This window comes from Callorhinus ursinus, unplaced genomic scaffold, assembly GCF_003265705.2.
Source record: "Callorhinus ursinus isolate GAN/ISIS: 27379988/994484 unplaced genomic scaffold, GSC_fseal_2.0 scaffold20, whole genome shotgun sequence".
Lineage (NCBI taxonomy): Eukaryota > Metazoa > Chordata > Mammalia > Carnivora > Otariidae > Callorhinus > Callorhinus ursinus.
In genome coordinates, this window is record NW_027397082.1 from 16518487 (window position 1) to 16533768 (window position 15282).

The 15282-nt window shown below is 38.4% G+C and overlaps 1 protein-coding gene across 1 annotated transcript in view; it reads left to right on the top strand.

Moving 5' to 3' along the window:
• Nucleotides 1–15282, top strand: part of CFAP43 (cilia and flagella associated protein 43) — a 107135-nt gene that overhangs the window by 48568 nt on the left and 43285 nt on the right. Inside the window, exons 15-18 of the mRNA XM_073904229.1 lie at nt 1971–2101; nt 4065–4212; nt 4709–4810; nt 5560–5637. Coding sequence (XP_073760330.1) covers nt 1971–2101; nt 4065–4212; nt 4709–4810; nt 5560–5637 — 459 coding nt within the window. The remainder of the gene's footprint in view (nt 1–1970; nt 2102–4064; nt 4213–4708; nt 4811–5559; nt 5638–15282) is intronic.

A 15282-nucleotide genomic window follows, 5' to 3' on the forward strand; every position in this document is an offset into this window, starting at 1 on the left:
GGTAAATTAATTCATAACTTATTTACCACTGATGGTAGTATTGACTTAAACATTTTACAGGTGTTTTTATGTACTGAGGTTTGAGCTTCCAAGGGAGGAAACACCAACCAATAGACAGAGACCTGCCAATAAAGAGCTTGGGACAGGGATACTGCAGGTGAGCTGCAGCCCAGCTCCATCACCACTTAGTTGCGTGTCTTGGAGACTCACTGAGCTTCACTGAGTTTCAGATGCTCATCTGTAATATTGGGGAACTTTTCATGCTCTCAACCTGTGGGATTCTGATGAGAGCCAGGGAGAGGGCATATGCAAAACTGCTTTGGAAATAGTGAATTGCTGTGTAAACCTAGGGATTATTACTCCTGTCTCCCTGGCCTGGAACAACTCTGGGCTGGTTGCTACTGTCCCTTCTCCCCCACCCAGCTCTTGAAGTGATGCTGGAAGAGCATAAGGGAGAGGGTGTGGCCCTTACTGAGTCCTCCCTCATCACTTGTGGACCTCAACATCACCAGTACTGCTACCATTTCTGATTTCCATTGAGAAAGTGAAAATAGTTTCTTCTCCCCCAACTGTGGAGGATCCTTTTCTAGGTTTTGAGACCAAATTGAACTGGTTATCAGTATACTTTAATGAGGCTAGTGATTCTTACCCAGGGTTCTACCCCACACACCTGAAGCCTTGCAACCACCTACATGACATACTCCTGCAGGTCCACAGATAAACTGGGCCCTGGTTTGTACATCTGACTCTCCTTGTTCATCTGTGTAAGAAACCATATTTGGACTACAACTGAGCAAAACTGATACTATTATTATACAGGAAAAATCTTGAATCCTTTGGAGATTATTTTGAAGTTGACAATTTGCAAACTTTGCTACACTGTCTCTTATTCAAATGATTTATAATATATGCCGCTGCTGATAGTGGCATGACGTGGCAAGGCATCAAAGTTCTTCTGGGTGATTCTATGCAAAGCACCTCATATATGAGGTTATTCATGCAGCACTCTTTGTAAAAGCAACCTAATGATCATCAGTGGAGGACTGGATAAATAGATAACACTATATGAACAATACATAAAGAAAATAGGGAATATTATGCAGAATGAGAAAATATTTATGCCACAATATGGAAAGAACCTCAAGATCTACTTTTAAGAAGGAAAAGCAAGGTGCATAATATATTATGCTACAATTTATGTTTAAAATTATGTCTACATAAAAATTTGTTCATATACATTTAAAAGCCTCTGAAAGGATGTTAAAAGTATTAATTACACTGACTGGCTATGGGAGGTGGCTGGGGAATGGAGACAGGAAGGAGATTTCACTGTATACTCTTATAGTTTTTGAATCCTGAGCCATTTGAATGTATTGCCTATTCAATAAGTTAAATTAAAAAAAATCATGGTTGAGAACCAGTGTGACACAGAAATCCCAGTTTTTAGTCAAGGAACTTAAACTGTTGCCCTGTGTAACAAATCAGTGATGTGTTTTATTTGGGTTCTACTTGAACTGGTTTAGCATGCTTCATCTGGGACATGTTACCCTCCATTCTTCAGAGTGCCTACTACCTTCTCTCAACCACTCATCACACATAAATGAAACCTACCTGACTCTTGAAGGCATCTGAATCTGCCATTTCTGCTCACTCAAGGCCCATCCCCTAACTCTGTAGCCTTTAGCAAGTTGCTTCTGTGTGTCTGGCTTTGCTATTACAAATTGGTGATAACAGTCCCTCTCCTTCCATTCTACACAAATGAGAAAATAAACCAGTATTGGTGAGTGTGTTTTGAACTAGGCATTTTCAGTACTATGTATTACAAAAACGCTACTTCCATGCCAAATAAAATGCTGTTAACAAGTACAAAACAATTTATCAACAAGCAAAAGTGCATATGGCCCTCTTAGAAAAACCATGTGGTAGAATTGCATTTGTAATTTCTGTGCTTTGTTCCTAAAACTATTGAGGAAACATTTGTTCGAAGTCGGAGTCATTCTCACCAGGGGCATGGGATTCAATCAGTGAGAATTTCAATGGATGGACAAAACATTCTGGTGAATGGGAGAGATGATGGCACCCTTGTTTACCTAAGATGGAGGTATGTACAGTGTACAGTAAGCAACTTCATGTGGCATAGTATCTTAAAATAAAGATTTTACTATTTACATATAGCAAGGCCACCGTAACAGGAGACAACTGCCACTGAAAAAATTATTATACTCACAGATCCCAAGAGGAGGAGGTTTGCTAAGCTCTGTGCCAGGGCCACATGGGAAAGCACCTAGGTGGAAGGAAGGAAGCAGAGGGAACAAAGGAAACATGGGCAAAAGTCTTATTTTGGTTTCCATGGGAAGGAGCAGGCAGATTTAGCATTGGCTAGTTTGGATAATTTCAGCAGGTCCTGGGGCATAGATGCTGGCCTTGGTTGTCAGGCGCTTGGCCCAGGGGTGATTAAAGCAGGGAAATAGTAGCCCTGAGTTGGAGGTGTGGGCTCTGGATTGATTGGTTTGCATTTGAGAGGTGGCTTCAGAGTGAGTGGTTTCCTATCTGTAACAACTGGCGGGTCTTGGAAGGGGCCGTCCCTCCAGTGTCAGCAAGACCCCAGATGTCAAAGCACCAAAATACAAAAAATAACAAGACAGAGTACATATGAAATGATCAGTCCTCCCTTTCATAACACCTGTTGGAGGAGTACAAGGAATGAGGACAATCCTGAAGAGTAGATAATTTTTTAAACTCCTATTCATCCCTTAAAAACCTGACATAGATTTGTATGCATGTGCACGAACATGTGGATATACTTCCCTAGTTAGACTTTGCTTAGACAATATTAAATTATTTAGACTTTGCTTAGATTAAGATTAAAATTCTAAATAAAATACTACTCAAGCATGTAAATGATGGCCAAAGCATAGAGAGCCTGAAGGTGATAGCCTCGACTTTATATGTTGCCTTGTTTGGCCTGTCAATGAATATCATTAGTTAGTGTGCAATTTATTTCCGCAAAAAAAAAATCTTGTGGCGCTTTCTGTGATTAAAACAGTAACAAAACATGGACTTTCCCAGTGACACTGTGAAAATGTTAAATATTTGTAAATATTAAATAAATGTAGATGGAGATTTTATGTCCTAACAGTTCTGGTAGTCATTTATATTAGAGACTCATTTGAACACTGCATCATCATGCCCATTTTATGCAGGTAATCTAAGTAAAATACTAACTTGTATCTCATATATAAGTCCTGACACACATCCTGTACAGTAAATGAACAAACAACATCTCCGGCAACAGCGAACAAGTGCTGGAGCCCTCTGTATAGAAGGAAGGACATTTCCATCCATGGGTATTTAAGCACGTGGACTTCTGACTCAAAACAAAGTTGAGTTTGAAACCATGGTCCAGGACTTACTAATTTGTGACCTTAGGCACATAACAATACTCTCTCTAAATCATCTATAACAGTGTTACTCAAGGTGGGGTCTGCAGCAACCATAGCTTGTTAGAAATGCTTATTTTTGGTCCTTACCCAAAGTTTCTGAATCAGAATCTCTGTGGGTGGGGCCTAGGAATCTGTTTTTAACAAACCGTCATCCATGCAATGCTGATGTGCCTAAAATTTGAGATGCCCTGGTATATTGCATGGAAGTAATGCTTCCCTCAATGGTGGGTGGGGGTGATGAGGACCAAATATGACAGTGTGATTATGTATGTGAAGCAGTGCAATGACTAGTACATTCTAAGGCTCCACCAGAACAGTGGCTCTTCTGTGCAGTGGCCAAGGTTGGTCAGAGGACGTGTCGGGTAAGGGTCCAGGGACAGTGTGAGAAGAGGTCACCTCAGAGAGATCAAGAGGACTGTCATGTCCGGGAGCCTATGAAAGGGCTCACCCTAAGAAGTAGAGTACTAATAACTACAGGGCACTGTGGAGAATTAACCCCATATTTCTTTGTGTAGAAATGGTTAGGTATCTGGAAATAATGCTGTTAAATAATGCTGCTAAAATGTGACATTTTTAAATTGTGATTTTGTAGTCCGTTTCTTTTCCTTTTTATTAATATAGGCGGCTTGGAGGAAACCTAGCCAGTGAAATTATCCATTATTGCCAGAAACTTTTAATTTCTCTGAGCAACACCATGGATGAGGAGAATGATTATTTAAGTATACAACAAGGAGAGTCCTTGAATTTGGAATCAAAATCTGAACACACAGTTGAGTTCCAATATATCATTTGTCCTTCCTTCCTTCCTTCCTTCCCCTCTTCCCCCCACCCACTCTCTCTTCCTTTCTAAATCAGATATCTGCTTTCAGTAGGAAGGAGGAATGGATGGTGTAGAAAGGCAATGGGATTTTTTTTTAAGTGTAAAGACCCCAAAAGGAGGAAAAGATTGAGAGTCTAAGTACAAATTTACTTTGGGCTGGGCTTGATAGGCAGGAGCACGTGGTCTACAATGACAGGAAGGAGGCAAAGAGTGATTTGGTGAATGTGTGACCTGTCTGATCATTTTTGCTTTCTCAGTGAAAAGTGTGGCTGATATAAGGACAGACTGGTAGGAATTAAATTAATAAAATATTACATCTTGGGCAGGCAAAATTTTTGGTATTATTTTAAATATGCAACAAGTGCAAAGAGATCCAAAGCAATTATGTGAAGTTGAGTGGGAAGAAAAGAATTTTAATTTTAAGAAATATCTGTCTTCTTCTAAGATAAATGAGAATATGAAGCCAAGCATTGATTCATCACAAGAAGAATTAGTCCAAGTTGACAATTTAAAGGAAATGCCCTGGATACAACAAAAAAGCCAAGAGGTATCTATAAAACATGGAAGAGGTTTGAAATGACATTCTGTAAGTGTGCCAAATAGATTAGTTTCCTATGAAAACCCATTGGAAAGTTAGAAAGTAGAATGAGATACTACTTGGCAGAGGATTACATCATACAAGTGTAACTTTCCTGAAATCAAACACCCTAATCTAGCCCAACCTTTTAGATGAAGGTATTAGCTTTAGGAACACTACTTAAGCTAATATGAAACAGAACAAACATGTCTAGGGGAAGCCAAAGTGAGGTATAATCAGATACTTCATGTTGGGGTGAATGTTGGAGGATGCTGCAAAGTTGATTTAAAGAAAATGGGTGGGCCAGGAACAGGAGAAAGGACATGGTGGCTTCAGATGTGCAGGAAGGTGACAGCTAGCAGCTTGTGTCTGGATTTAGCTTTAGTCTCACTCAAGTTCCCAATAAAAAAGCAGACTAGTTCCTTTGTCAGCTATTCTCTATTTAACTTTTTTTACTATTTATCTTCTTTCCGTTGGCCTTCTAAATGACATCAGTTGCAAGTTGCTTCGAGGGTCACTTACATAGCAGCAGGGGACTTAAGCAAGGCACTGCAGTGGTGGTATTTCATGTACACTTTGTATTATTAGTCTTTACAAAAATTGTTTCCAGAGAAGTGCTACCTATATATCTATGTACCCCTGTAAGCATGTATCTACCTGTCTATCATATAACTATCATTTCTCTTGCCTGTTTAAGTGATATACTTGTTCCATTTCAGGCCATCAAAAATGAGGTTAAACTGTTTTCCAAGAAAAGGAAAGAGATAAAAACAGGAATCAAAGCACTTGCTAAAACTGTAAGTGTTATGATTTCATAAATGAATACACTGGCCTCAGTCTAAAATTCCTTTTTGAGCTTTATTTTATCCAATACAGCATGAGGAGCTCATTTTTCCCTCTGCCAGTAAGGTCGGTTTTCTGAGGTGCTGTAACATGGTGGAATTTTTACCATATCATACTATATATAAACACTGGTTTTCTTCTCGGTCTTCCTGAAACACTGGGTCTTACTCTTTTTTTTAATTTTTATTTTTATCAAAGTTATATTCTTACAGTTTTACAATTTAAATAATGAGTTATATAATTAAAAATAATGTTTTTAAAGCAACACTTGCCCTACTTTTCTTCACTATGATTCCTGTACTCCCAAGGTAAATGTTTTCAATTCTGAATCTTCAGCTTTTTTGTTTGGATATTTTACCTCTGTCTTTCCAAATGGTCTTTTTTTTTAAGATTTTATTTATTTATTTGAGAGAGAGAATAAGAGAGAGAGAGCATGAGGGGGGGAGGGTCAGAGGGAGAAGCAGACTCTGGGGAGCCTGATGCGGGACTCGATCCCAGGACTCCAGGATCATGACCTGAGCTGAAGGCAGTCACTTAACCGACTGAGCCACCCAGGCGCCCCTCCAAATGGTCTTTTTAATACTGTTTTTTCTTGACATTTCTATTTTGACACTAACTGTGGGCTTCCTGGTTTGGAAGATGAGTATTTAGGCTCTTTTACAGCCCATCACTACAACATACACATAAATCCCTACTCAGTGTGCACACTATTATAGTTATGTAAATATTCTTCAAAGCCAAGTCACATGGTATATTATGATTAATTTCCATTTTTATAATCATATTTTTTCTGGAGTTAATAATTGCCTACGTTTTAGATTAAGCCTTTCTATACCTGTTACCGACTCAGACTCTCTCAAAATGCTAAAAACTCTTCTCAATACAGTCAAATACCTGAGGTAGTCAAGCTGTCAGTGGTTCGTTGGTTCTTGGTTTGTTTGTTTTCATGACCTCCTTTTCCATCTTCCAGCTCTAGTCTAAGCACCCTGCTTCCTAGACCAGGTACATGGTCTGCCATCACCTGCTATCTGAGTTGGAGTCCCTCTTTCCAGGGCCCCATGCATTTTTCTTTGTTTTCTTGACGTACACTTTCAGTAGCTTCCTAAGCAGGACCGTTGTGGTGTTGCATGCTTGAGGACATCATTCATCAGATAGACGTGCTTCTGGCATGCCATTTAAATGTAATGCAGTGTGGATGGTGCCTGCCCCCTTAGAGTTGTACAATGCTCTGGCTCTGTTCTTGGGAAAGGGCATGTGGGAGGGATATTTCTGAAACATGGTTTTTCCTAAAATGTCTTTATCCTACCGTCATACTCGTTTCATAGCTTGCCTCAGTGTTCCTTGATTTCCCCTCAGAATTTTGAAGGCTTGCTCCATCATCTTGTAGCTCTCAGTGTTTGCTTTAGAGAATCCAATTCCTTTCTGATTCCCAATTCTTTCTAGGTAACCAGATTTTGTCTCTGCAAACTTATAGGATCCTTTATCCCAGCTGTTAGGAAATTTCACAGTTATGCACCTTGATAGATTTGATGGATATTCTTGGTTTGCTGGTGCGGATATATTCCCCACCCTTCTCCTCTCTGTTCTCAGCCCCAAGAGCTGGCCTTTGTGGTTATTATTAATGTGCTATCTTGCCTCTGGCTTCTGGTTGGGCATAGTCAATGAGTGGCGTCAGCAGGAGATGGGAAGTGTCTTTATTCCTCCAGTGGCCTCTTTGTGGTATTATGATTTTGCAGTCAGAGCCAGCTCTTTCCTACAGCTACTGATCTCTCCAGGTTCCAGTACCAATTCCCACCCTTGCCCTTCACACGTAGGAGTGGTGATAGTTTTCTGTGGTTGCTACTCTGAGATGCTTTATCATGCCTTGCTGGTTGGCTTTACCCTGACAATCCTTTTGTAAAAGTCCCTCTCCCCAGTTATCCGGTTTGAGTGTGTCATCTATTTTGTACCAGGACCCTAGTTCATTTGCTAGTTTTTGTCTTTCTCATGTGCTAGACATTGGTGTGCACTTTCAATAAAAAAACCTTTGTCTTTCAGTTCTGGGAAATGTCCTCACATTTTTCTTTGGGAATTTCCTCCCCTTTGTTTGATTTTCCTTATTGCTAATTAGGTTGAATATCTTTTCATAACTCTAAAAGACCTTCCTCTTCTGTGAATTCATTGTTCATATCCTTTGCCGATTTTTCTATCAGGTTGTTGGTCTTTTTCCTTTTGATTGTAGAGTTCTTTGTTTTTATTTTTAATTTATATTTGTGATAATTAGGGCTAGCTAAGCTGTGATAATAACTAAACTCCAAAAATATAGTGGCATAGGGATTGGGAGTTTATTTCAGGTCATTAGCTGCTCTGTTCTATGCAGTTGTTCAGAGATGCGGGAGGCAGAGATGCTGCTGTCTTCAGCACCTGGCTTCTGACGTTGCCTTGCTTGAGCTCGCCACAGTCAGCTGGGAGGGGGAAAGAGCACAGAGGTGTGCAAGGGGAAAATCTAGAGCTGGCTTTATTATTAGGCTGAATCACATGAAATCACAGTTTTATATGGTCCAGCCTAATATACGACAAATATTTTTGCCTTGTGTCTTAACTTTTATAATACACCTTTTAAAATGCAGAATTTATGTTATGATTGGAATGTATTGATATTTTATTTAGAGCTTTTGTCCTGTATATCTGATTTTTAAAGGTCTTCCAAAGTCTCTCATATTTTTTTTCTAATACTCCTTTATTTCACCTGTAATTTATTTTCATGAATGGTATGAGGTATGGATCTAAATTTATTTTTTCAAATGAATAGCCCATTTCACCAGTGCTTTTTACTGAATATACCACCCTTTCTCCAGTGACTTGCAGTGCTTCCTCTGTCAATCCCTGGATTCCCATGTATGCAGTATTGTTTCTGGACTCTCTATTCTGAAATTGAGTATTGATCATTTCCTAGGCTAATTCCAAACTATTCTGATAGTTATCTCTTTATAAAATTTTTTTAAAGATTTTATTTATTTATTTATTTATTTATTTGACAGAGAGAGACACAGCGAGAGAGGGAACACAAGCAGGGGGAGTGGGAGAGGGAGAAGCAGGCTTCCCGCTGAGCAGGGAGCCCGATGCGGGGCTCGATCCCAGGACCCTGGGATCATGACCTGAGCCGAAGGCAGACGCTTAATGACTGAGCCACCCAGGCACCCCCTTTATAAAATATTTTTATACCTTGAAGATAATTCTCCCTTTACTCTTCCTTTTCAAAAAAAGAAAAATGTTGGCCTTTTGATTCACATTTATTTTTCTATTTGAATTTTAAGATTGGCTTGTCAAGCTCAATGTAAACTCTGATTTGCCTTTTAGAATACATTGCTTATCTTTGATTTGAGTCAGAATTTATTTGCTATCTCTGAAAGTTTATGTATATATAATATATATTAAAATGTATAATATAAATCTTTTTAAATTTTTTATTTAAATTCAATTTAGTTAACACATAGTATATTATTAGTTTCAGGGTAGAATTTGGTGATTCATCAGTTGCATCTAACACCCAGTGCTCATTACATCAAGTGCCCTCCTTAAAACCCATCACCCAATTACCCCCATCCCCCTACCCACCTCCCCTCCAGCAACCCTCAGTTGGTTTCCTATAGTTTCCTATAGTTAAGAGTTAAGAATGTGCCTCCCTCTCTGTTTTTATCTTATTTTATTTTTCTTTCCCTTCCCCTATGTTCAACTGTTTTGTTTCTTAATTCCCACAGATGAGTGAAATCATATGATAATTGTCTTTCTTTGACTGACTAATTTCGCTTAGCATAATACCCTCTAGTTCCATCCATGTCATTGCAAATGGCAAGATTTCATTCTTTAGATGGCTGAATAGTATTCCATTGTGTATATATATATATATATATATATATATATATATATATATATACCACAGCTCCTTTATCCATTCATCTGTTGATAGACCTCTGGGCTCTTTCCATAGTTTGGCTATTGTGGACATTCTGCAATAAACATTGGGGTGCATGTGCCCCTTCAAATCACAATTTTTGTATCCTTTGGATAAATACGTAGAAGTGCAATTCCTGGGTTGTAGGGTAGTTCTATTTTTAACTTCCTAAGGAAGCTCCATACTATTTTCCAGAGTATCTGCACCATTTTGCATTCTCACCAACAATGTAAGAGGGTTCCCCTTTCACCACATCCTCACCAACACCTGTTGTTTCTTGAGTTGTAATTTTAGCCATTCTGACTGGTATGAGGTGGTATCTCACTGAGGTTTTGATTTGTATCTCCTTGATGCTGAATGATGTTGAGCATTTTTTCATGTGTTTATTGGCCACTTGTATGTTTTCTTTGAAGAAATGTCTGTTCATGTCTTCTGCCCATTTCTTGATTGGATTATTTGTTCTTTGGGTGTTGAGTTTGATAAGTTCTTTATAGATTCTGGATACTAGTCCTTTATCTGATAAAACATTTGCAAATATCTTCTCCCATTCCTTAGGTTGCCTTTTAGTTGTGTTGTTTCCTTTGCTGTGCAGAAGCTTTTTATATTGATGAAGTCCCAATGGTTCATTTTTCCTTTTGTTTCCCTTGCCTTTGGAGACAGGTCTAGCAAAAAGTTCCTGCGGCGGAGGTCAAAGAGCTTGCTGCCTGTGTTCTCCTCTGGGATTTTGGTGGATTCCTGTCTCATATTTAGGTCTTTCATCCATTTTGAGTTTATTTTTATATATGGTGTAATAAAGTGGTCCAGTTTCATTCTTCTGCATGTGGCTATCCAATTTTCCCAACACCATTTGTTGAAGATACTGTCTTTTTTCCACTGGAGTCTTTCCTGCCTTGTCCAAGATTAGTTGACCATAGAGCTGAGGGTCCATTTATGGGTTTTCTATTCTGTTCCATTGATCTATGGGTCTGTTTTTGTGCCAGTACCATACTGTCTTGAGAGTGACAGCTTTGTCATACAGCTTGAAGTCTGGAAGTGGGATGCCTCCATCTTTGGTTTTGTTTTTCAACATTACTTTGGCTATTCAGGGTCTTTTCTGGTTCCATACAAATTTTAGGATTGTTTGTTCCAGCTCTGTGAAAAATACTGGTGGTGTTTTGATAGGGATTGAATTGAATGTGTAGATTGCTTTGGGAAGCATATACATTTTAACAAGATTTATTCTTCCAATCCATGAGCATGGGAAGCCATCCGGCCCTGGACTCTTGTTTATTGGGAGATTTTTAATTACTGCTTCAATTTCCTTGCTGGTTATGGGCCTGTTCAAGTTTTCTATTTCTTCCTGTTTCAGTTTTGGTAGTTTATATGTTTTTAGGAATGTATCCATTTCTTCCAGATTGCCTAATTTGTTACCATATAATTGCTCATAATATTCTCTTATAATTATTTACATATCTTCTGTGTTGATTGTGATTTCTCCCCTTTCGTTCATTATTTTATTTATTTGGGTCCTTTCTCCTTTCTTTTTGATAAGTCTGGCTAGGGGTTTATCAATCTTATTAATTCTTTCCAAGAACCAGCTCCTAGTTTCATTGATCTGTTCTATGTTTTTTTTTATTTCTACATCATTGATTTCTGCTCTAATCTTTATTATTGCTCTTCTCCTGCTGGATTTAGACTTTATTTGCTGCTTTTTCCAGCTCCTTTTGGTATAAGATTAGGTTGTGTACTTGAGACTTTTCCTGCTTGAGAAAGGCTTGTATTGCTATATACTTACCTCTTAGGTCTGCCTTTGCTGCATCCGAAAGGTTTTGAACTGTCATGTTTTCATTTTCATTTGCTTCCATGTATTTTTTAAATTCTTCTTTAATTTCCTGGTTGGCCCAGTCATTCTTTAGTAGGATGTTCTGTAACTTCCATGTATTTGTGGTCCTTTCAAATTTCTTCTTGCGGTTAACTTCAAGTTTCATAGCATATGGTCTGAAAATATGCATGGTATGATCTCAGTCTTTTTGTACCGGTTAAAACCTGATTTGTGGGGCGCCTGGGTGGCTCAGTCATTAAGCATCTGCCTTCGGCTCAGGTCATGATCCTGGGGTCCTGGGATCAAGCCCCGCATTGGGTTCCTTGCTCCGCGGGAAGCTGGCTTCTCCCTCTCCCACTCCCCCCTGCTTGTGTTCCCTCTCTCACTGTGTCTCTCTCTGTCAAATAAATGAATAAAATCTTAAAAAAAAAAAAAAAAAGAAAAGAAAACCTGATTTGTGACCCAGTATGGGATCTATTCTGGAGAATGTTCCATGTGCAGTCAAGAAGAATGTGTATTCTGCCACTTTAGAATGAAATGCTCTGAAGATACCTGTTAAGTCTGTCTGGTCCAGTGTGTCATTCAGAGCCCTGGTTTCCTTGTTCACCTTCTGCTTAACTGATCTGTCCATTGCTGTGAGTGGGGTGAAAGTCTTCTACTATTATTGTATTATTATCAATGAGTTTCTTTAATTTTGTTATTAATTGGTTTATATATTTGGCTGCTCCCAAGTTAGGGGAATAAATATTTACAATTGTTAGATATTTTTCTTGGATAGACCCCTTTATTTATTAGGTTATAGTGTCCTTCTTCAACTCTTATCACAGTCTTTGGTTTAAAATCTAGTTTGTCTGAGATAAGAATGGCTACTCCAGCTTTCTTTTGATGTCCATTAGCATGATAAATGGCTCTCTACCCCCTCACTTTCAATCTGGAGGTGTCTTTGGGTCTAAAATGAGTCTCTGCGTGGAGCACTGGGTATTATGCACAAACAATGAATCATGGAACACTACATTAAAAACTAATGATGTAAAAAAAAATAAAATGAGTCTCTTATAAGCACATATTGATGGGTCTTGTTTTTTTATCCATTCTGATACCCTATGCCTTTTGATTGGAACATTTAGTTCATTTACATTCAGAGTAATTATTGAAAGATATGATTTTAGTGCCATTGTATTACCTGTAAAGCTGCTACTCCTGTAAATTGTCTCTGTTCCTTTCTGGTCTTTGTTACTTTTGGGGTCTCTCTCTGCTCAAGCAGTCCCCTTTAATATTTCTTGCAGGACTGGTTTAGTGTTCACAAATTCCTTTAGTTTTTGTTTGTCTTGTAAACTCTTTATCTCTCCTATTCCAAATGACACCCTTGCTGGATAAAGTATTCTTGGCTGCATATTTTCCCCATTTAGCAAGTTGAATATATCATGCCAGCCCTTTCTGGCTTGCCAGGTCTCTGTGGACTGATCTTCTGCCAGCTGTATGTGTCTACCGTTATAGGTTAAGGACCTCTTGTCCAGAGCTATTTTCAGGATTTTCTCTTTTTCTTTGAAAATTGCAAACTTCACTATAATATGTTGAGGTATCGACCTATTTTTTTTTTTAATTTGGGTTGATTTTGAGGGGAGTTCTCTGTGCTTCTAGGACTTGAATGCCTGTTTCCTTCTCCAGATTAGGGAAGTTCTCAGCTATAATTTGTTCAAATAAACCTTCTGCCCCTATGTCGACAATAGCCAAACTATGGAAAGAGCCAAGATGTCCATCAACAACAGATGAATGGATAAAGAAGATGTGAGATACACACACACACACACACACACACACACACACACACACACACACTGGAATATTATGCAGCCATCAAAAAAATGAAATCTTGCCATTTGCAATGACGTGGTTGGAACTAGAGGGTATTATGCTAAGCAAAATAAGTCAATCAGAGAAAGACAAGTATCATATGATCTCACTGATGTGAGGAATTCTTAATCTCAGGAAACAAACTGAGTGTTGCTGGAGTGGTGGGGGGTGGGAGGGATGGGGTGGCTGTGTGATAGACAATGGGGAGGGTATGTGTTATGGTGAACGCTGTGAATTGTGTAAGACTGATGAATCACAGACCTGTACCTCTGAAACAAATAATCCATTATATGTTTAAAAAAAATAGTAAGAAGGGAAAAATGAAGAGGGGAGAGTTGGAGGGGAAGCTGAACCATGAGAGACTATGGACTCTGAGAAAAAAACTGAGGGTTCTAGAGGGGAGGGGCGTGGGGGAATGGTTTAACCTGGTGATGGGTTTTATGGAGGGCACATATTGAATGGAGCACTGGGTGTTATACGCAAACAGTGAATCCTGGAACACTACATCAAAAACTAATGATGTAATGTATGGTGATTAACATAACATAATAAAATTAAATTAAAAAAAAAAAAACAAAAAACCCTTCTGCCCCTTTTCCCTCCTCCTCATCTTCTGGGACTCCTGTAATATGGATATTATTTCACTTTATGGAGTTGCTGAGTTCCCTAAGTCTACCTTCATGATCTAATAGTTTTCTTTCCCTTTTCTTTGCAGTTTCATTACTAACCATAATTTTATCTTCTGTACAACTGATTTGCTCTTCTAATTCGTTCATCCTCATTTTTATGGCCTCCACTTGGGACTGCATTCAGTTATAGCATTTTTAATTTCAGCCTGACTAGATTTTAGTTCTTTCATCTCTGCAGTAAGGGATTCTCTAGTGTCTTCTATGCTTTCTTCAAGCCCAGCTAGTATGCTTACAGTTGTTTTAAATTCTAGTTCAGACGTTTTACTTATATCTGCATTGATTAAATCTCTGGCCATCATTTCTTCCTATTCTTTCTTTTGGGGTGAATTCCTCCATCTTCCACAGTTCATTTTTCTGGTTTGTAGATGTTCAGCTTCCTTCTCCAAGACTTCTGATCGATTTCATTGGTGTTCACAATGATCCAATCTTTATCAATCTGTGTTCCAGTGAGGAAGCATGCTTAGGGTCACCCAACTACTTCACCATCTTACCACTCCCCCTATAATGTAAATCTTATATATAATATGTATTATATACATGTAATATTTACATGTAAATAAATATATGTCTATTCAATTAAAAATCCTTCAGTGACGTTTTACAGTCTAGAAGTGACCTGGTATAATTTTGTTATTAGGCTTATTTTAGATATTTTATAGTTTTGTTTTGTTTTTTTGCTTTTGTGAATGGAATATTTTTCTATTACATTTTCTTTTTATGTTCTTTTTTTTAAGATTTTATTTATTTACTTGACAGAGAAAGAGAGAGAACAAGCAGGGGGAGCAGCAGGCAGAGGGAGAAGCAGACTCTCCGCTGAGCAGGGAGCCTGATGTGGGGCTCGATTACAGGACCCTAGGATCATGATCTGAGCTGAAGGCAGACATTTAACCAACTGAGCCACCCAGGCGCCCCTCTATTACATTTTCTAATTGGTTACTACTAGTATATATGAATATTACTGATTTTATGTTTTATATATGATCACCTTGCTGAATTCTCTTTTTAGTTCTGATCCTTTGTCAATTGTTTCTCTTGTATTGTCTAGGTAAACTATCATATCTTCTGAAAATCATGTCTCTTATCAATTTTTATACTTCATTTCTTTCTTGTCTTATGCCAAGGGCTTCTAATATAATAGTGGTCATGAGAGTGGACAATCTTGTCTTCTTCCTGACCTTAATGGGAAAGTTTCTAGCTTTTAAGTGTGATACTTGCCTCAGCATCTGTTAGATATCCTTTCATAAGTAAAATTCCTTTCTATCCCTTGTTACCTAAAGAGTTTTTATTGTGAATTTTATTGTGAAGTTTATCAAATACCCTG